Here is a 20967-nt window from a genome sequence, read left to right as displayed (position 1 = left end):
ATTCACCAGTACTGCACCATTTACTTAACATATGGAAGAAGATTCACATAGAAAGGAAAAAAACAAATTACCAACGACGAAAATTATTATTGACGCAAAATCAACTAATCCCTTTCACAATAGATAACCTTTCCTTTAGAGAATGGGAGAGAAAAGGAATTAAAAGAATAGAAAATTGTTTTTTGGGAAATAATTTATTATCATTTGAACAAATGAATTACAAATATGGAATAACTCATGGTACAATGTTTGCATACCACCAACTGAAAACCTACTTAAAGGACAAATTGGGAAGCACGCTGATATTACCAGAAGGAAGCAGCTTTGAATATGTGATTACAGAAACAACAATAATAAAAGATTTATAACAAACATGTACATCAAGCTGCAAGAAAAGGAAAATTATGAAATAAGCTATAAACCCAAACAAAAGTGGGAAAAATATTTAAACATAAAGATAAAAAATGAAATATGGGAAAAGTTATGCTCTGGAACTATAAAAAATATAATAAACATGAGGTTACACATAATACAATATAATTGGTTACACAGGCTATATATTGCGCCCAAAAAGTTAAATAAATGGGATCCAACATTATCAGATAGATGTTTTCACTGTAAGAAGGAAACAGGAATAACAGTACATGCAATTTGGGCATGTGAGAAAATGAAAAAGTTTTGGGAAGATCTAAATCAGGTATTAAATAAAATCACAAAAAGCAACATACCAAAAAATCCAGAGATCTTTCTTCCAAGTAATATAAGAAGTAAATAATTAGGCCTCAAACTGGATGAAGCACAAAAAAGATTTATTATGATAACCTTAGCTGTAGCAAAAAAAATGTATAATATCAACTTGGAAATTGGAAGAGAGCCTGAGAGTACAGCAATGGTACATAGAAATGAATAAATGTATTCCATTGGAAAAAAAAATAACATATAATTTAAAAAATAAAGTCACATTATTTGAACAAATTTGGGAATCGTACATGGAACACAACAGAGAGGGTCTACTGCGGACCTCCACCCCCTAAAATGAGAAGAAGACGAAATGAACTGACCCAGTGTGTAAAAGTAGATGACACAATTTTCTTGTTTATTTTCATTGTGTGATGACATTGTTTAACGGGTTAATTGTATTGTATACGTTAAGCATTTAATGGGTTTGGAGGGGGTGGGAAGGAGGGAGGGAAGGTAGGGGGGGAAAAAGGGGAGAAAATGCACTGCCAATAAGTGGTCATTCTTCCTCACCTGCAGAAAAAGGAATCTGAGGGTTGTATGTGATGTCATGGATGTACTCTTGACAATAAATCTGAAATCTGAAAAACATGCACCAAGAAGCTGAATTCTGGGGGGGAGGTGAGAATGACTGCCCTTAATATAACCGCTTCTTTGTAGGAAAGCAAGAAGTATCTCTTTCCTGATGGTAGCAGCGAGAACAGAGTGGGTGCTGGGTGGTGTGGATCCTTGATAATCACTGCTGCTCTCCGATGGCAGCATTCCCCATAGATGTTCTCGATAGTTGGAAGGGTTTTTGCCTGTGATGTCCTAGGCCCTGTCAACTACTTTTGCAGGGCTTTATGCTTGGGGGTATTGGTGTCCCCATAACAGAACATGATGCAGAAAACTACAAGTGGCATATTCCAGACTGCAGATGCATGTGTTGAGGGATGGACTAATGCTTTGTGCAGAAAATGCAAAGATTCTGTGGGAAAGGACTATAGACTCATCCTTCTGCTACTGGACATTGAAGGATTGAATCTGGAAGGGAAAACCCTCAAACAAGGGAAGGGTGTATCACCCCAAGGCACTATATGAGTGGCCATGATGGACACATTAAAAATATGTGTTAAGACTACTTTGTACAGCACCAGTAACACTAAATGTATAGACTGAACAACAGTAAGAATATAAAGACCTTTGGACTATGTTCCTTGTATGTATTTATTTTGTTATTATTAATAAATTAAAAGCATCAACTCAATGAAATACACATTTTCAAACTTATTGGCCTTCCAGCTCAGTGAATACTGATGCCTGGCAAATTACAGGCTGTATGTGATAAGAGATTTATTGAAGCTCAGTAAAGACAATGATAAGAGTTTATGGGGAAGGACCAGTTGAAGATCCTGCGCCACTAGATATTGAGGGGCAGGTCCTGTATAACTGACCAGTGAATATTGTTGTCCAAAGAGGACACACATGAGTGACATTGGTGTTTTGTATCAATTGGCAAAGTGGCGGCACTGCTGGATTAACAGTAATGGCAGCACTGCCGCTGGCGCAGACCTGCGGCGAGTGAGGGAGCAGAGATTCAGTGCTCCTGTGAGGTCCAGCCGACCAATCGACTGCTGTTGGCTCTGCGCGGGCTTTGAACAGCCCATTGAGGGAGCTTAAGGTAGTTTTATTTGAGATCCCACGACCACAGGGTCTACACTCAAGATGGTGGCACCTATTAATTTGGCAGCAGCCACGAGGAATTGCAAACTCCGGGGTAGTGGAGGACTGGAGCAGGGCACCAGAGGATGGGAAGATTACCCCAGTCTGAGAAGGAGAAGCAGAGGAGACGACCACAGGATGGAGATCACAGTGGCGGACAAGTGAGGGAGCTCCGCGTCTGAGGGAACGCATGTGGCGGGCTGCTGGCGACTCGAGTTGAGGAACCAGAGGAGCTGTGGGCTGCTGGAGATTGTTGTTGGGAGACTTGCACCAGACTGGCTCCAACTGGCTGTCGGGGTGCCGGATATCGGAACAGGGAAGCGAGGGGATGCTGAGGGCGTCGAAGGGTTCCTGACCATGTCGGAGATTTGGATCTGGAGCTCGGGTTGCCAATGGTTTGGACTAGACTCTGTGTGGCTGTGGAGGCTGTAGAAACGCTGGAGGCAAATCCACGGACACTTGGTGACTCTGAGGGGGACTCTTTTTCTTCGCTTTTTCTGACTGTAAGAAATGTAAAAGGTGCTTAGGCAATTTTTGCCGGTGGTGAATCTGTCTGCCTTGCAGCAGGCAAAAAGAAATTTCATGTAATATGACACTGTTTTATTACTATGAGAATAAATTGAATCTTGAATCTGTATTAAGGTGATGGCAATACTAATGAAAAGACCTCGCATCACTATGAATGTATAATAAGATGGAACTATGAAAGTTATGTGCTGTTTTTGTGTTTCCACTGTACATTTTTATGAATAGTTGTGAAATAATTTTTTAAAATTCAGAGAACCACAAAGTTATCTCAGTCACACTGCATAAAGCTGATGAACATTGATAGTTCTGGAGATATTTCTTGCAAGTCCAGGCTATTATAAGTGTGGGCCCCTCCACTCTGATTGACAGCTAAAAGCTAACGCTGCTCCCACAGCAGACGCAGTGCTTCGAAGGCAGATGCCTTAGGGTAAGCTGCAGGCGCCCACAACATGTTACCTCACCAGTCACCAGCGCATGCTTCCCACTCTTATCCCATCAGATTTAAACAACACTAACAGAAGAATTTGAGAAAAATACTTGCCAAAATAAATTAGTACTCTGAAGCCCACTTGATTGCTGGTGGGCCTCATGGCCTCCAGCTCAATGGAACAAGCACAGACTGTGTGCAGAACAAGGGCTCTCCACAAAGGCTGACGAGCCACATGCCAACCTTTAGAACATGCTGAGCAGTTCGTCCCTCCACACTGAACTGAGATGAGGAAGGCTTAGGAGGAGGGTTGTGTGGAGTCCAAGTATCTACATCAGGGCAGTTTGACTAAATGAACTACTTAAGCAGTGAAAAAAAATCAAGGCAATTCTGTGCCAGATGGAAGCAATAGAAACTAGTTTAAAGGGTGGAGAGGAATTAAAAATGACATCTGAGCCATCACCAGGGGCCCAGGAGATACCATCTGTGCAACGTATTAAATGACCACAATAGCATCAAAAATACAGTATAAATTAGGTTCAAAGATCAAGATAATATATTAAAATTCATACATTAACCTGTTAAATTTATACCATTTGCTAAAATTGCAGGTTTTCTGCATTTTTAACATTTAATCTGCTTTGTGATTTAAAAACATCCCTGTTCATTAGACAATGCAGAGAAGCAGTATTTCTATATTATTTTACATCAATATATTTCAAATGACTTACAGTGCAATTACAATCCTTTTCATGTTTATTTTCCACACAAGCCTCCGCCCATCTCTCTTCACCACATCCTTTCTATTGCTTTGTTCATGAGACTTAAAAGTGCAAACATCTTCCCCATAATTAACCCATTGCATCAATTCAAAATTTTAAAGATCTCCATTAAACCACTCATCAGCCTCCTATATTTAATTCAGGTTGGAACTTTCAAATCCTTGCTTATAATGTGGTACCTCGCAGCACAGCATGAATTATCAAGGTCGTGATTTTCCCACCTCCATAACAATTAGTTAAGAAATAGGCACCTTAATATCCTTTGTGTTGCCTTGTTGTCACTAATAACTCCCTTTCAAGTGAATTTGCCAAGTATTTTTTTAAATTAATAAACTGGAATGCAGGGTACTCACATTTTGAAATGGTCTGGATGGTGCCTTGGTATAACATTATAATGATTTGTTTCAGGGCAGCCAGAAGTTCTAAAGTTGAAAAAGAAACTTGTACCATTAAGTGAAAATTGAAAACAAAACTCAACACCATTGCCAATGGCAACACTAGCTTTTCAAATATTCACAGCCACTTTGAAGCCTCAAGGGTGCGAGACATAATCACTGAGTCTCACATCACCTTCAAAGGCAATCTACCCCCACTCTAAAATTGTTAACCATAGGCTTCTTGGGGTGCATTCTCCGCCAAGAATGCGCCTGCAGAAGCGGAAGCGGCCCTTTGAATTGCTGTTCAGGTGGCAGCGCTAAAAGCGCAGCGCTGGCCACCTGAAGGGACAGCTGCACCGGATGCGCCTCTGAGCGCACTCTGGCTCCTGTCCCTTCGGGCTGTCAGGTTTGGGATGGTTGGCCAAACTGATCCCGTTGCCCCGCTCTCTCCCAACAGCCCGATATCAGTCCCCACACTGTGGGGCAGCCAGCGCGGGCTGTCCCTGCCCTGACATCCCGTGCCGGGGGGCAAGGGCAGCTGGGAGGGGATCTGTCAGGTGCTTGCCAGCTGACTGTCATCCCCTTAGCAGCTGTTTTCAGCAATTATCCCTCCCGGAGGAGGGTTACAAAGTTCGCCTCGCATGCGCCTTCTACACTTTCAAGTGGCTTCCCGACAGCTGCATATAGGTATAATATGCGGCCTTACATCGGGGGATTTTGGCCACCTGAAAGTGTCTCATGTATATTTGCATTGGTGGGAATTCACAAACAGTATTGATGTCAACATTCATGATAAAGTCTGTTGTTGAACTCCTTATCAAAATTCACATTTATTTCACAATCTTAATTGACCTTGAATAGATGATGATGAGTTGTCCCCTTGATGCATGAGTTCTGACAAAGGGACGCCAACATGTTATTGGGTAGGAAGTTCTAGGATTTAGACGCAATGATCATTGGAAGAAGGATGCATTCAGTGTGGTATACTTCCAGGAGAAAAATTTGTAGACACCATTCTCATGAGTCTGCTATCTTTCTAGGTAGAAGAGATCATGGATTTGTAAAGTGCCTACATATTATTTTCAAGAAACTGCCCAGTGATCATTGAGGGATCAGAGGTAGAGAGGATGAGCAAATTTAAGTTCTTGGGAGTCGCCTTCTCACCGTGAAGAAACCACATCAATGTCTCTACTTCCACAGGAGTTTGTGGAAGTTTAGTATGACACCTTAAACCCTGGCAAATTTCTACAGATGTGCGATGGAAAGCATGCTGACCAACTACATCATGATCTGGTATGGGGACATCAATAACCCTGAGTTTAAAGCCCTCCAAACGATAGTGGACACAGCCCAGGACATCATAGGTAATGCCTTCCCCACTACTGAGAATGTCTACAGGCAATGTTGCCATCAGAAGAAAGCAGCAGCAATCATCAAAGACCCTCACCACACAGCGCATGCTCTGTTCTCGCTGCTGCCATCAGGAGAGGGGTATAGGTTCCACAAGACTCACGTCACTAGGTTCAGGAACAGCTACTGCACCTCCTCCATCAGACTCCTCAACCACAAACTCAATTAGGGACTCATTTAAGGTCTCTTACTTGTGCAATTTATGATTTTTTTAAATTCTCTCTGTATTGCACAATCAGTTTGTTTACATTTGCTACCTGTTTACAGTTCTTTATTTGTTACCTGTTTACAGTTCTTTATTTGTTGATGTGTATACATTGTGTACAATTTTTTTTTGCTACCAATAAGTGGTATTTCTGCTTTGCTCGCAGGAAAAAGAACCTCAAGGTGGTATGTAATGTCATGTATGTACTCTGACAATAAATCTGAAATAAAAAGTAAATCTGAAAGGAAATGCAGTGCTTTTATTGGAAGGTTAACAACATGTTTTATTATGATCTGATAAAGATCCTCAAGTATTAAACACAAGTCATTGTTGTTGGAAGGTACACATGTTCCTGCATTGGCACACATGTACCTGCATTAGAATTTAATCACAATAAAATCAGGTGAGTGTACTTTTGTGACTAAGACAATTGCAAACAGGTATTAATCCACAACATTAAAACATTACAGAAGGATAATTTAATCACTGGGTTAATTGTCAAAGGTGAGATATTTCAGACACACTTAACCTAGGTGGGGTTCAAAGGTGACTTTCTACCAGCAGAAAAGAAGTGGCTTTCAAATGCATTGCTGTGTCTGAAGGCATAGGCAAATGTGGTTTAAAATTTACTAATACAATTGCAAACTAAGTGTACGTGTGAATAAGGATTAAATTCCCTAACAACAGCACCACCTACAGACATGATTAGGACCACAGAATGAAAGAGACTTGAGCTTAAATAAAAATCTTTTGTGGTATCAGTACATCCCAAAAATTTGACAGTCAAGAAAACACTTTTTGAAACATAGCAACCGTAAATACACAATATACAAGATTATGAGAGGCTTATAACAGGTGGACAGCCAGCCCTTTTTCCTGCACTACAATACCAGAGTAATATCAGTGAGTGGAGGGAGGTGGGTACCTGGAATGCATTGCCAAGGGTGATGGTGGAGGCAGGTACAACAGGGTGATCCAAAACACTCTTAGATAGGCACATTAATGTAAGAAAAATATAGTCATGAATTAGAGAAAAATTAGATTGTTGTGGTGTAGGTATCCATTGGTTCACACAATGTTGTGGGATGAAGGCCTGTACTGTGCTGTAGTGTTCCATAGTTTGTGTTCTGTGCTCAAGAAAGCTCCCACAAAAATTAATGTGGCAATGATGAAAAAACACTTGTAATTCTGATTTTTACCTGTGTAAAAATCAACACCAGCCCCCCCCCCCCCCCCCCCCCCCACCTCCTGCCCCACCACCCCGTCCATTTTTTTTGGCCTGAAAAAGTAGTCCAATAAATTTGGTGATTACGAGTATAGAAGATGAGGAGTTGTTCTTCCAATTTGCGTGTGGCCTCAACCTGGCAGTACATGAGGCTAGGGACAGAGATGTCAGCAAGGGAATGATATGTGGAATTGAAGTGGCGGACCAATAGGAGATCCTCATTGTTTTTAAGCACTGATTTACTGAATAAGTTAGTCTTTGATAAATATAAGAATTACAGCAGTTGAGTTATGTTTAGCAAGGTCCCAAATACAACACACATGCTAACAGTGAGAAAATGTTGATAAATGTTGGCCAGGATACCAATACAAGATCCTTGCTCTTCCTGCTGCAGACCATACAATGACATAGATACAGTGGGCTGTGGCACTAAGATCTGCTGAGATCTACTACTATCAACTTGGCACTCACCTGGATATCTTCCATTGCCCACACATCCACTCTGGCCCCTTCCACCACAGGACGCAACAAGGACAGGATTTCCCTTGTCTTTACTTAGTACCCCACCACCTATCGTATCCAACATTAGCATCTTCTGCAATTTCCACCATCTATTACATGAGCCCAGCACAAGACTCATCTCCTCTTTGCCTTCTGCATGGACTGCTCCCTCTCCTTTCCCACCAGTCATCCCCTTGGTACCTACCCCTGTGACTGCAAGGAATACTACACTTGCGCCCACACCTTCTCCCTCACCACCATTTGGGGGCCAAAACAGTCCTTCCACGTGAGTCCACTTGTGAATCTGCAGGGTCATCTACTGCATCTGGAACTCCCGTTGTCGTCTTCTCTACGTCAGAGACTGGATGCAGATTGGGAGGTCTCTTCATTGTACACCTCATCTCTCTCCGATGCAATATCAAGGATCTCTCAGTCGTAACCCATTTCAATTTCCTGTCCCATTCCCTAGCCAACATGTCTGTCCATGGTCTCATGCATGGCCAGACTGAGACCACCCGCAAATTGGAGGAACAACACCTCTTGTTCCATCTGTGCACCATCCAACCAGATAGCATCCACATCAACTTCTCTGGTTCTGTTGCCTCTCCCAGTCTCTGCTCTTCCGCAATCCATAATCCTCCTTCTCTCTCTCTCTCTCTCTCTCTCTCTCAACCCACCCCCACCCATCTCCTTTCCTCCAGCTCTGCATTCACAGAGCCATCTCTCTCCCTTGATCAATTCTCACTTTTCCTCTCCAGTCTTCCTAATAATATCCAATTATGGCCTTTTGCCTATTGTCTGTGCTCCTCCCCTGCCGTATCCTCCCTTCTCCACCAGCCCTTTTATTCAGAAGCCTGTCTGCTTTTTGCTCATAACTTGAAGAAGGGCTAAGGCCCCAAACGTTAGTTATATATATCAGACTCCTCTGGACACCTCGTGACCTGCTGAGTTCCTCCAGCATTTTTGTGTTATTAAATTTACTGAAACTCTATTTACCCTTAGGTCTTTTCAGAACGCACCTCTCAAAAAATTCCTTCATGGTATCCTTCATATCCATTATTGGTTTCTTTTCCCTTAGTCGATAATCATCCTTTAAATTAATTTGTGACATAAATGACTCTGTTGTGGTGGTCCACTCCTGTAACACAGAGTGATCAGCTGTTACCGATAACTGACTCTTCTCAATTTTGAAGTACCAGTATCTACATATCCCAACCCCAATTTTTGTTCATTCTCATCATAACTGAAGACCAGGAATGATGTGAATTTATTGAATTGATTCCTGTGATGTATATGGCAAAGAGGCTGAGTTACCCAGCTGGGTTTAAAAGAATGAGAGGTGATCTCGCTGGTACATGGATTTTGAGAAGGATTGATGGGGATATTGAAATATTGTTTTCTCAGAGTGGAAGATCTAATGTAAGGGGGAAAATCTGTGAGGAAGAGGTTAGCCACTTTAGACTAAAATGAAGAGAAATTTATTTTCACAAAGGGGTTGTGAATTCCCGACCTCAGTGCTGGGCCCACACTCTACAGCTAGTAAGTTTGTTGATGGCACCAAAACTGCTGGTTTAGACAATGAAGAAAGTTAACTTGGATTGCAACAGGATCCAGATGTACTGCAAAAGTGGGTCAAAGAACAGCAGATGGAATTTAACTTGGACTAGAGTGAGGTTTTGCATTTGGCAGGTTAAACCAGGGCAGGACATACATTGTAAATGGTTGGGCCCAAGGAGTGTTGTTGAAGAGACAGACACTTGGAAGTACAAGTACAGGACTGAGGTGACATAGGTAGACAGGTTGGGGAAGAAGGCAATTGGCACATTTGCCTTCATCAATCAGGCTGTTGAGTACAGGATCAGGAATATCATGTTACAACTGTACAAGATGTAATTAGACTGCATTTGAAGTATTGCATGCAGTTCTGGTCACCTTGCTATAGGAAAGGTATAATCTACCTCCAACCTTTAAAATTTTGCCCAAAGCAGCATGGCATATTATGGTCATTTTAATTTATACTGTTAGATATCTTAATCGTGAGTTTACTGTTATAAAATGCACATACACACTGAAATTCTGAAAGAAACCACTACAATAGAATATATATTGAATTAAATTAAAAGGAGATAATAAATACAAAAATCATTGATAAATGCTCACTGTTACCATGCTGCAAGAAAAAAGGTGGCATTACAATCGTGAAGTCAAAAGTTGGAGCAACCTATGATTAATACAACAAGGGGAAGTTCAAGAGTCTGACAGCATTAGACAGAAACTGTTCTTGAACCTAGAGGTGCTGGACTTCTGGCTTCTGTTCCTTCTGCTCATAGGCAACAGTGAGAAGAGGTTGTGACCAGGGTGATGGGGGTCCTTTATGATCTTGGCTGCCTTCTTGAAGCAGCACCTCACGTAGATGTCTTCAGTGGATGGGAGGTCAGAGCCTGTGATGGACTTGGCTATATTACATAGCTGTGTGACTGCAGCAAATAAGAATTTTGTTGAATCTGTATATTGTTCATGACAATGAACTCAATCCATTACTCAAATAAATTGAACCATGTCAAAATGCATCTGAATTCATGGGTATTCTTGTCCAAAAGTAAATTTAAATGCATATTTATAATTGCATTTTTATTTACAATGCACTTTTGCATATTTAATCACTTACTCCATCATTAAGATTTGAAAGGCGTTTATACGTTGAACTGTGCAAGTTTTTCTGTTGTCCCCGTGGAATTGCATCAATGTCATAATCTTTCGGTTCTGCCTCCCTATGTTGGTACCTGCATAGAAAGAGATATCAAATTACTCATTACTGCAGTTTCTATTCTATTTTGGGGATCAAGGGAGTTCTACCCAGATGTCTGAGTCAGTGGTAGCTCCTCATGCAACCTTCACGGAGGTAGGCTGTTTTGTTAGATGACATTGTTCTTTGTGGAATCTTACTGTGTTTACTGTCTTCCCACATTTGGGATATCTAAACACTTCCTTTCCACAGAGCAGGCACTGACTGGACATATAGTCTGGCATGGTGCAGTGGTGCAGAAGGGTGTGATTGAGGGGTTAGAGATCTTCTGTGAAGGTGTTGAGACTAAGAATTAATCTTATTTATACTGGAACATTCTCAAGAAGCCAAATGGCTGACTTGCTATTTTTATATAATGCAATATCTATTTTGACGAGCAGTAGTGCACAGAGTTCCCAGATTCTTCTGCAATGCGGGAATAAGCTGAATAACTGCATCAGTGACACCAAATTAATATTTATCCCCCCCCCCACCCTAATCATAATCTCTTTATACATGAAGCGCCTTATCATATGCTAACCTTACAAACCCAATGTGTCTGAGTTTGAAAGTGGACCTGACACAGGGAGCAGATGATGTTTGGCTTGAAACGTGCTCTTGTCCTGGGGTAAACACAAGAAGTAGCAGTGAGGACAACCCCAAACATTCTGAGGACAGCCTCAGAATGACACCCCGAGTGACAATGTGCAGGTTTGATCAATGACCATTGCCTTGGGTGAAGTGACCCAAAAGCAAGAACCAGCCTTCAACCTACACCTGTCCTCAGCAGCCATCCTGAGCTACTCTGGCATGCCATTTTAACTCTCCTTCCTATTCCCACACTGTCCTTTTTTTTCTCAGTCTTTTCCACAGCCAGACTGAGGGCCAAAGGAGGAACAACACCTCATATAGTGAATGGGCAGTTTACAGCCCCGTGGTATGAACAATGAATTTTCTAATTTCAGGTAACAAATTCTCCATCTTCTTTCAACTTACTTCTGTTCTTCTCCCTCCCCACCCCTCCCATTTTATCCCTACCCTACACACATCCACTCAGCCTCCCACTCATTCTCACCCTTGTCCCTTGTCCCCTTCTGGTTCCATCCTTCTGCTACTTGCAGGAACATCTCCCCTCTTAGTTCCATCTGATCCAGCTTCAGAAGGTGGGTGCAATGTCTAATCAAGTAAAAAAAGCAAGATAAGGAAAAAGAGAGACAGAATTAGGAAAACAGACAAAAGGGGAAGGCAAAGCATTTTTATTTCAAATTGTACATTATTAAAATATCCAGCAGTTCAGAATTAAATTTATTATCATGAACATGTGTCACAAAATTTGTTGTTTTGCATTACCATTGCAAAATTGCAATAAATTTTGGTTCCGTAAATACAATATATAAAAAAAAATAATTCATGCAGGAAGAAAAAAGTGAGGTAGTGTCTGTAGGTTCATTGTTTGTTCATAAATCTGATGGCAGAGGGGAAGAAGCTCTTTTTTGAAATATGCGTTTTCAGGCTGCTGTACCTCATTTCTGACGTAGCAGTGAAAAAAGGGCATGACCTGGGTGGTGAGGGTCCTTGGTGAGGCTGCCTCTTGTAGATGTCCTTAATGAAGTGAAGATTAGTCTGGTGGTGGCTGAGTTTACTACTCTCTGTAGCCTTTTCCTGTTCTTGCCTTGTGAGCACTGCTGTGCAAATAATTCTAATGCCAAGTCCATAGACTGTACAACAGGGTTTAATTAGCTTAAACTTGTACACACCAGGTCTCAGTATACTCCTGCCTCCACATGTCTGATTGTTCCCAAAGAGACTAACTCGAGTCTTTACATGGGCCAGTGATCGACAGCAGGCAGGTGGGGCCAGCCTCCCAGGTTGCCTACCTGCAGGTATAGTGGTTGCCCCTGCAGTAGGCTGGTAGGAGTGCAGCCAGGGTAGTGATTGTATCACCACATTCACCCCATTCTTAAAATGTGTCCGGGGGGGGGGGGTTCCGTGTTCTTGGTACTGAGTAGTATGTACAAGTTCAGGTGGTCCAGCAGTCGTCTGTGCCTCTGGGACCGTCGCAGTGGTGGTCCTGGTCATGGTCGGTAGGGGGAGGACTGCCTGACGGTTGGCTGGGTCTGGGGTGGCTGGGGCAGCTGGCGTTAGGGGCGGGATGTTGTCTGGCAGAGTGGGGGTCTACCAGTGCGGGGGTGTAGGTATGGGGTGGGTCTGCGGGGAGTGGGTCCCTCTGGAGAGGTGGAGAAAGGGTGTCGGCTCATAGGGAATCCTGGATGAGCCAGGGGTGCCCGGGGTCAGTGGGCTGGAACCCTGCAAGTGCCAGATCTCTGGTCGAGACGGTCTCTTCACAACCATTGGTACCTGACATAGGCATAATTTTGGTTCGCATGGAGGATGTGCACCTGCTCGACCAATGGGTCAGATTTGTGGGTCCTCACGTATTTATGGAGCAGTACTGGTCCCGGAGTCATCAGCCATGCTGGCAGGGAGATGCCAGTCGCTGATTTCCGGAAAGGAGAAAAGGCATTCATGAGGGTTCTGATTGGTAGCCATACACAAGAGTGATGTATTGAATGGAGCGCCTCAGGAAGGGCCTCTTGCCAATAGTTGGTGGACCAGCCTTTCAACCTCAGAGCCAGGAGGACTGCCTTCCAGATTACCCCGTTCTCACGTTTCACCTGTCCATTGCCCCTGGGGTTGTAGCTAGCTGTGCAACTAGATGCAATGCCTCCCACCGCCAGGTACTGGTGCAACTCCTCACTCATGAAACTGGAACCCTGGCCACTGTGGATGAATGCCGGGTGTCCGAACATGGCGAAGATCTGCATCAGTGCCTTGATAATGGAGGTGGTGGAGGTGTCAGGGCAAGGAATGGAAAAGGGAAAATGGGAGAATTTGTTTATGACCGAGAGGAAATAGATGTTCTTATTCGTGGAAGGCAGTGGTCCTTTGAAGTCGACACTGAGTTGCTCGAAGGGCTGAGGGGCCTTTACTACATGGGCCTGTGCTGGGTGGAAGAAGCATTGTTTACACTCCGCACAGACCTGCATGACTAAGTCATGGTCCGGACTTCTTAGATGGTAAAGGGGAGGTTCCAGGACTTAAAGAAATGGTACAGGCGCGTGACTTCCGTGTGACAAAGGGTGTCGTGTAGCGCCTGCAGTTGCTTGGATTGCATACTGGCGCAGGACCAGGACAGGGCATTAGTGAGCTTCCCCGGCCTATACTGGACATCGTAGCTGTATGTTGCCAGCTCAACTCTCCAGCGAAAGATCTTGTCATTTTTGATCTTGCCTCTGTGGGTGGTGCTAAACATGAATGCCACTGCGCACTGGTCTGTGAGAAGGGTGAACCTCCTGTCTGCCAGGTAGTGGTGGCAGTGGCGGACCGCTTCCACGATTGCCTGGGCCTCCTTTTCAATGACGGAATGCTTGAACTCTAAACCGTGGAGGGTCCAGGAGAGAAAACCCATGGGTCTGCCCCCTTGATTGAGGGCGGCAGCAAGGGCAACGTCAGAGGCATCGCAGTCAACCTGGAATGGGGTGGTCTCATCCACGGCATGCATCGTGACATTGGTGATGTCCTGTCTGATGCGGGCGGAGGCCGCTTGCACCTCAGCAGGGAGGGGAAAGGTGGGGGCTTGGGCCAGTGGGCGGACCACTGGGAGTAGTAAGAGAAAAGCCCTAGGCGCCTGCGGAGGGTCTTGAGCATGTGGAGGAGGAGCATTTCCATTAGGGATCGCATGTGTTCGGGGTCGGGACTGATGACACCATATTCCACAATGCACCCCAGGATGGTGGGTGGGTGGTGCTGAACATGCACTTCTCTCTGTGCATCGTGGTCCTGCTGGTCATGGCTGCAGATGGTGACATTGTCCAGGTACAAGAAGGTCACTCTTAGGTTGTGTCAGTCTACCATGTGGTCCATCTCTTGCCAAAACATGGAGAGTCCATTTGTGACACCAAATGGGACCTGGCTGAACTGGTAGAGGCATCCGTCTGCCTCAAAGGCAACATAAGGTTTATCCTAGGCATGGATGGGGAGCTGGTGGTAGGCTAACTTCAGGTCAATCTTGGAAAAAACCCTGTGCTGGGTTATCTCATTGATCATGTTGGCAATGCAGGGCAGTGGGTAGGCGTCCAACTGGGCGTACCAATTGATGGTCTGGCTATAGTCGATGAACATCCTCAGTTTGCTGCCCCCTTTTATGACAAGGACATGGGCTTTCCAAGGGCTGGTGCTGGGCTCTATAACTCCTTCCGCCAGAAGCTGTCGCACCTCGGCCTTGATAAAAACCCTGTCGGCTGCACAGTAGCATCTGCCCTTCACCGCTATGGGCTTGCAGTCCGGCATCAGGTAGTACGCCAAAAGCCGTCACACCTCGGCCTTGATAAAAACCCTATCGGCTGCACAGTAGCGCCTGCTCTTCACCGCTATGGGCTTGCAGTCCGCCATCAGGTAGTTGAAGAGGGAAGGAGGAAGTACCCATAGGGTGAAGAGCCCACAGGTGGACTTGGATGGTCACTGGACTTTGTGCTGTGGATGGTGAGTGGGGGGAGTGGGCCACCAAAGGCAAGGATGAGGCTGTGGAGGTGACACTGGAAGTCTAGTCCCAGGAGCCTAAACCCTTGATTTGTCCCCTCCCCTCACTGTCAAGTTCACTGAGCAGCACCCTAGTGTCGTGGTGGAGTGGTCCTGGGCTGCAAAAGCAATAGCGAAGTTCCATTTTAGCAGTAGCACTGAGAGGTTTGTGCACTCGAATGTGGCTGGTATGCTGAAAGTCCCAGAGGGTCAAGAGGAGCTCCTGGTTGGTCATGGAGGACTGCCACGCTCCTGGTGGGTTTGGAGAGGCACATTTTAGTGAAATAGCCTTTCTTGTTACATTGGGAGCAACGTGAGTTCCTCACTGGGCAGTTCTTGTGTGGGCACCTGCAGTACTTACAGCGGCAGATGGCGTCAGCGGCAGCAATCATATCTTCCATGTGGGACCCCTCAGCAGCTGCTGTCATCGGCACTAGCCAGGCTGGAGGATGGGGGAGGTGAGCATTGAAGGCCTCTATGTGGTGAGCTGCAGCTTCAAGGGAGCGGACCACCTCCAGGATCCTGGCAAGGGAGGCATTATTCTCCTCCAACAGTCTCTGTTGGGACACCCTTGACCACAGCCCTCGCACGCAGGCATCTTGGACAAGTCAGTCCACTTCCCCAGCAGTCACCCCAGTTTCTAGTGTGCACAGGCGTGCTAGTTTTCTCAATGCCCCCGGATAAGTGTCTGCCATCTCACTTGGCTGCTGTTCCTTAATGCTGAGCAGATACCGGGCATAGAGTATGTTCGTTGGGGGTCAGTACATGCCTTCCAGGATGGCCATTGCTGGTTCAAACTCTGTGCAGTCTCGGATCGCCTGGAAAGTGCGCGGGCACAGCTTGGTGCGTAGTACCATGAGTTTTTGTACTGATGACCTCAGCCTGTATGTGGATGATTGCCTCGATCACATGCTTCCAGATCTTGAAGTATGCTGGAGCGTCCAGGTGTTGAGGGCCCATATCCAACCTCTTGATGGTGAGGAACTTCTCCATGGTCTTTCTAATTTTAAGCTAATTAAATTGTGAGCATTGCTGCGCGAATAATTCTGATGCAAAGTCCACAGACTGTACAATAGGCTTTAATTAGCTTAAACTTGTACACACCAGGTCTTAGTCCACTCCTGGCTCCACAAGTCTGACTGCTCCCAAAGGGGCCAGCTCAAGTCTTTATCTGACCCAGTGATTGACAGCAGGCAGATGGGGCCAGCCACCCAGGTTGCCTACCTGCAGGTACAGTGGTTGCCCTGCAGTACACTGGTAGGAGTCCGGCCAGTGTAGTTGTTGTATCACCATATGCCTTAAAGCTGCAGGAGAACAGTGGTGCTTTTTCAGAAAAGTACTGAGACTGAAATGGACAACTTTCTCTTATTTTTTTGCATAAATATAGCAATCTTGTAAATGGCAGGTTAGTGCCCTGCAAAGTTAATGAATGTGTATCTCAATGTTGAATATTCTAATTTAACTGTTCATATGAATCATTGAAGTTTATCGTCATAATCATAAGTGCAATGAACAGATGCAATGAAGGTCTTACTTGCAGCAACTTCAAGGACATGAAATACATTAATAGCAATAATTCTTGACAGATGTGCTGATCCACTAGCACTTCAGCGCCATGACACACACTTGTTATAGGCTGACAAATGAAACCCCTGGTTGTATGCATTCATCATTAACCACTCACATCCTGCCCTTTTCTCTCTCTCACACACACTCAAAGTGTCCTCTACATCTTGTTTTATACATCCAACCAATTTGCATCTCTGCCTCAGGAAGGTTGATCAAGTTACATCCCATTAACCTCTGCAGTACCGAACTACTATATTCCAAAGTAGTCGCTATTGATTTCACACGATAATAGGTGTTTTTACATTTAAAACACATATTCAAAATTTATGAGACAATACTCAGATAGAATTACATACCAATTGCAGACCAGCACAGGTCTGGCATATGTCTTTTGAGTTGAGCGGAGAGTAAGAGACCCCTTACGGTCAGAAAAGTTACTCCCACAATCCATTTTCTTCCAGTTCCTTGGCCTTGTTGATTTCTTTCTCTTTTTCTGCAGGGAGTTTGCTTTTACTTAATGTTGTGCACTTGATCGCTCTCTAATTGTATTTTATCTCTCTGTCCTACTCAGTGTATTTTGTCTTCTCCGACACTCATTTTTCCCTTAATACCTGAATATGCCTTCTCAGCTTTTGTTTCCTCACAAAGCGACTTTCTTACTGCATGGCCTTCCCTATCCCCTTGCTATCTGTATGCTATATTTACATATCTTCTCTGCCTCAAGGCTTCAGATATAATGTCTGTCTGTGACTATTTAATTTGTTTCCTGTCCCTTTTAAACAAGTGTTTCTATTTTTGCCTGTTGATTTTCACTTGTTTTCAGTATGGACTTCAATTCATATCCATTTGACCTGCAGAAATTGTCCCAATATGTACCAGTTGCATCTATTCGCCTTAGTTTTCAATATCTCTTTGCAGTTTTCTCCTCTTTCTATCTCATTCTCAGTTCTCTACCTCTCTATCTTACATAATTATCCTTATAATTTTCTCAGTCGTCTCTCTTTTCTCTTTGTTTTGTTGTCTCCTAAGTCAATCTGTGGCTTCCTATCCTCTCTCCCACTTTTTATCTCTATTGCTCTGTATACTTTACCTTTACTTCTTAACCTCTTTTAATTGTATCCTTTCTTTCAGACTCTCTCATCTCCTCTTTCTCTCACTTGTCACCTTTCTGTTTTCTCCTGTCTTACTCGAGTATCATAGCAGTCAGAACTCTCCCATTTCTGTCTCAAGGTGCACACAATTTTTCTGCCCTTCCATCGTCTCCTCTTAGTTCCCACCTAGCTCAGCGGTTCCCTATATATCTGTTGCCTCCTCTCTTTTCCTCCCGTATTCCTTCCCTGTTGAATCCCTATTTTTTCTCGGTCTCCTTTCCCCCTCTCCCTCTGCTTTTATTTCACTCAGCTTTTACCTCTCTCTTAGTTCCCACCCGTCTTACCTCTCGTTTAGTTATCTCCTCCCTCAGTTAACTCTCCATCCTTTCCTATTTCTCACTTGTCTTCTCTCTCATTTAATTCTTATCTCAGTTTCTTTTTTCTCCTGCCTCTCAGTTTTATATTTTTCTCAGTTGTGTCCCTCTCTGGATTGTTTCCTTTATTCTCCTTCACTATTCTCTTCCACCCCCTTATCAGTTATTTCTTGATATGCTCCTTTTGCTCAAACCTATCTGACTCTCAAGTCTCTCAGATGATAATCCCTCAGTTCCCTCTAATCTCTCTTCTATCTCCCTTTCAGTTACCTCATTTCTCTGATCCCTCAACTATTTCACTCTTGATTTCCTTACTTGACTTCTTTCTCTTTCATTTACTTCAACTCTGTCTCACTCTCAATGGATGTATCACTCTCAGTTCCCTCTTAGTTCTCTTTCAATTATCTTCTACCTGTCTCAGTTGCCTGTTATCTCTCAAATGTTTTTTCTCTGGATTATATTCCACCTCACTCTCAGATGCCTATCACTAAGATGCCACTTATCTGACAGATGCTTATTATAGGGGTTATCTACCTCATTCTCAGACACCTCTTCTACCTCACTCTCAAACACCTCTTCTACCTCACTCTCAAACACCTCTTCTACCCCACTCTCAGACGTCTCTTCTACCTCGATCTCAAACACCTCTTCTACCCCACTCTCAGACGCCTCTTCTACCCCACTCTCAGGCGCCTCTTCTACCCCACTCACAGACACCTCTTCTAACACAATCTCAGACGCCTCTTCTACCCCACTCTCAGATGCCCCTTCTAGCTCAATCTCAGGCGCCTCTTCTACCCCACTCTCAGACGTCTCTTCTACCCCACTCACAGACACCTCTTCTAACACAATCTCAGACACCTCTTCTACCCCACTCTCAGACGCCTCTTCTACCCCACTCACAGACACCTCTTCTAACACAATCTCAGGCGTCTCTTCTACCCCACTCTCAGATGCCTCTTCTACCTCACGCTCAGGCGCCTCTTCTACCTCACTTTCAGACGCCTCTTCTAGCTCAATCTCAGACACCTCTTCTACCCCCCTCTCAGATGCCTCTTCTACTCAACTCTCAGATGCCTCTTCTACCCCCTCTCAGACGCCTCTTCTACCTCACTCTCTTAAGCCTCTTCTACTCAACTCTCAGACGCCTCTTCTACCCGACTCACAGACACCTCTCCTACCCCCCTCTCAGACGCCTCTTCTACCCCCTCTCAGACGCCTCTTCTAACACAATCTCAGGCGCCTCTTCTACCCCACTCTCAGACGCCTCTTCTACCCCACTCACAGGCACCTCTTCTAACACAATCTCAGACGTCTCTTCTACCCCACTCTCAGATGCCTCTTCTAGCTCAATCTCAGACGCCTCTTCTAACACAATCTCAGACGTCTCTTCTACCTCACTCTCAGATGCCTCTTCTAGCTCAATCTCAGACACCTCTTCTACCCCCCTCTCAGACACCTCTTCTACCCCCCTCTCAGACACCTCTTCTACCCCCCTCTCAGACGCCTCCTATCTCACTCTCAGACGCCTATTCTACTCAACTCTCAGACGCCTCTTCTACCCCCTCTCAGACGCCTCTTCTACCCCCTCTCAGACGCCTCTTCTACCCCCTCTCAGACGCCTCTTCTACCTCCCTCTCAGATGCCTCTCCTACCCCTCTCTCAGACGCCTCTTCTACCTCCCTCTCAGACGCCTCTCCTACCCCCCTCTCAGAGACGCCTCTTCTACCCCCTCTCAGAGACGCCTCTCCTACCCCCCTCTCAGAGACGCCTCTTCTACCCCCTCTCAGAGACGCCTCTCCTACCCCCCTCTCAGAGACGCCTCTTCTACCCCCTCTCAGAGACGCCTCTTCTACCCCCTCTCAGAGACGCCTCTCCTACCCCCCTCTCAGAGACGCCTCTCCTACCCCCTCTCAGAGACGCCTCTCCTACCCCCCTCTCAGAGACGCCTCTCCTACCCCCTCTCAGAGACGCCTCTCCTACCCCCCTCTCAGAGACGCCTCTTCTACCCCCTCTCAGAGACGCCTCTCCTACCCCCCTCTCAGAGACGCCTCTTCTACCCCCTCTCAGAGACGCCTCTTCTACCCCCTCTCAGAGACGCCTCTCCTACCCCCCTCTCAGAGACGCCTCTCCTACCCCCCTCTCAGAGACGCCTCTCCTACCCCCCTCTCAGAGACGCCTCTTCTACCCCCTCTCAGAGACGCCTCTCCTACCCCCCTCTCAGAGACGCCTCTCCTACCCCCCTCTCAGAGACGCCTCTTCTTCCCCCCGCCCCACTCAGCCCAGTATTTATTACTGCAGCTTATTCCACTCCAGCAGACAGTGACCCCGTGGTAACTCCCACCGTGAAGAACAGTAGCACCGCCTTTTCTTGGACTCCCGAGGATGGCCGGTTCGGAGTTTCATCACAAGGAGGAAACGTCACCGAAACAAAGGTTGATTGGCATCCAAAGCCCAGTGCTCATCGCTCTCAGCGTTTGAACCCGTTGCTATGGACGCGTGTGTGCTCCATGTGGGGAAAGGGGATCTCCGCACACCCGCTGTCGCCCTCTTTCCCCAAAGGACGGATATTGGAGAGTCGGCCACCAGTTTAAATCTTGTAGGTGCACGGAGAAATATTAAAGTTACCGTTCAGTTAAATAAACTCTAATAGATATACTGACTGCAAATGACAAT

At 45.2% G+C, this 20967-nt stretch overlaps 1 protein-coding gene across 6 annotated transcripts in view; it reads right to left on the bottom strand.

The window, feature by feature from the left end:
- LOC138755788 (cilia- and flagella-associated protein 95-like) overlaps positions 1-20653 on the bottom strand; it is a 56965-nt gene extending 36312 nt beyond the window's left edge. Inside the window, exons 1-6 of one of the 6 annotated variants that reach the window (XM_069922422.1) lie at positions 17183-17268; positions 11755-11855; positions 10563-10677; positions 8914-9032; positions 4530-4598; positions 1983-2940 (exon numbers count right to left, since the gene is read on the bottom strand). In XM_069922422.1, the coding sequence (XP_069778523.1) occupies positions 2535-2940; positions 4530-4598; positions 8914-9032; positions 10563-10677; positions 11755-11783 (738 nt within the window). In that variant the 5' untranslated portion in view covers positions 11784-11855; positions 17183-17268 and the 3' untranslated portion in view covers positions 1983-2534. Of the gene's footprint in view, positions 1-1982; positions 2941-4529; positions 4599-8913; positions 9033-10562; positions 10678-11754; positions 11856-17182; positions 19732-20587 lie in introns of those variants that run through there. The other 5 variants (XM_069922410.1, XM_069922419.1, XM_069922400.1 and 2 more) reach the window with 5 other exon arrangements.
- Positions 20654-20967: the final 314 nt, after the last annotated feature.

This window comes from Narcine bancroftii, chromosome 1 (genome assembly GCF_036971445.1).
Source record: "Narcine bancroftii isolate sNarBan1 chromosome 1, sNarBan1.hap1, whole genome shotgun sequence".
Taxonomy (NCBI): Eukaryota; Metazoa; Chordata; class Chondrichthyes; order Torpediniformes; family Narcinidae; genus Narcine; species Narcine bancroftii.
The sequence above is the reverse complement of the archived record's forward strand: the minus strand, read 5'-3'. Positions and strand labels throughout refer to the sequence as shown.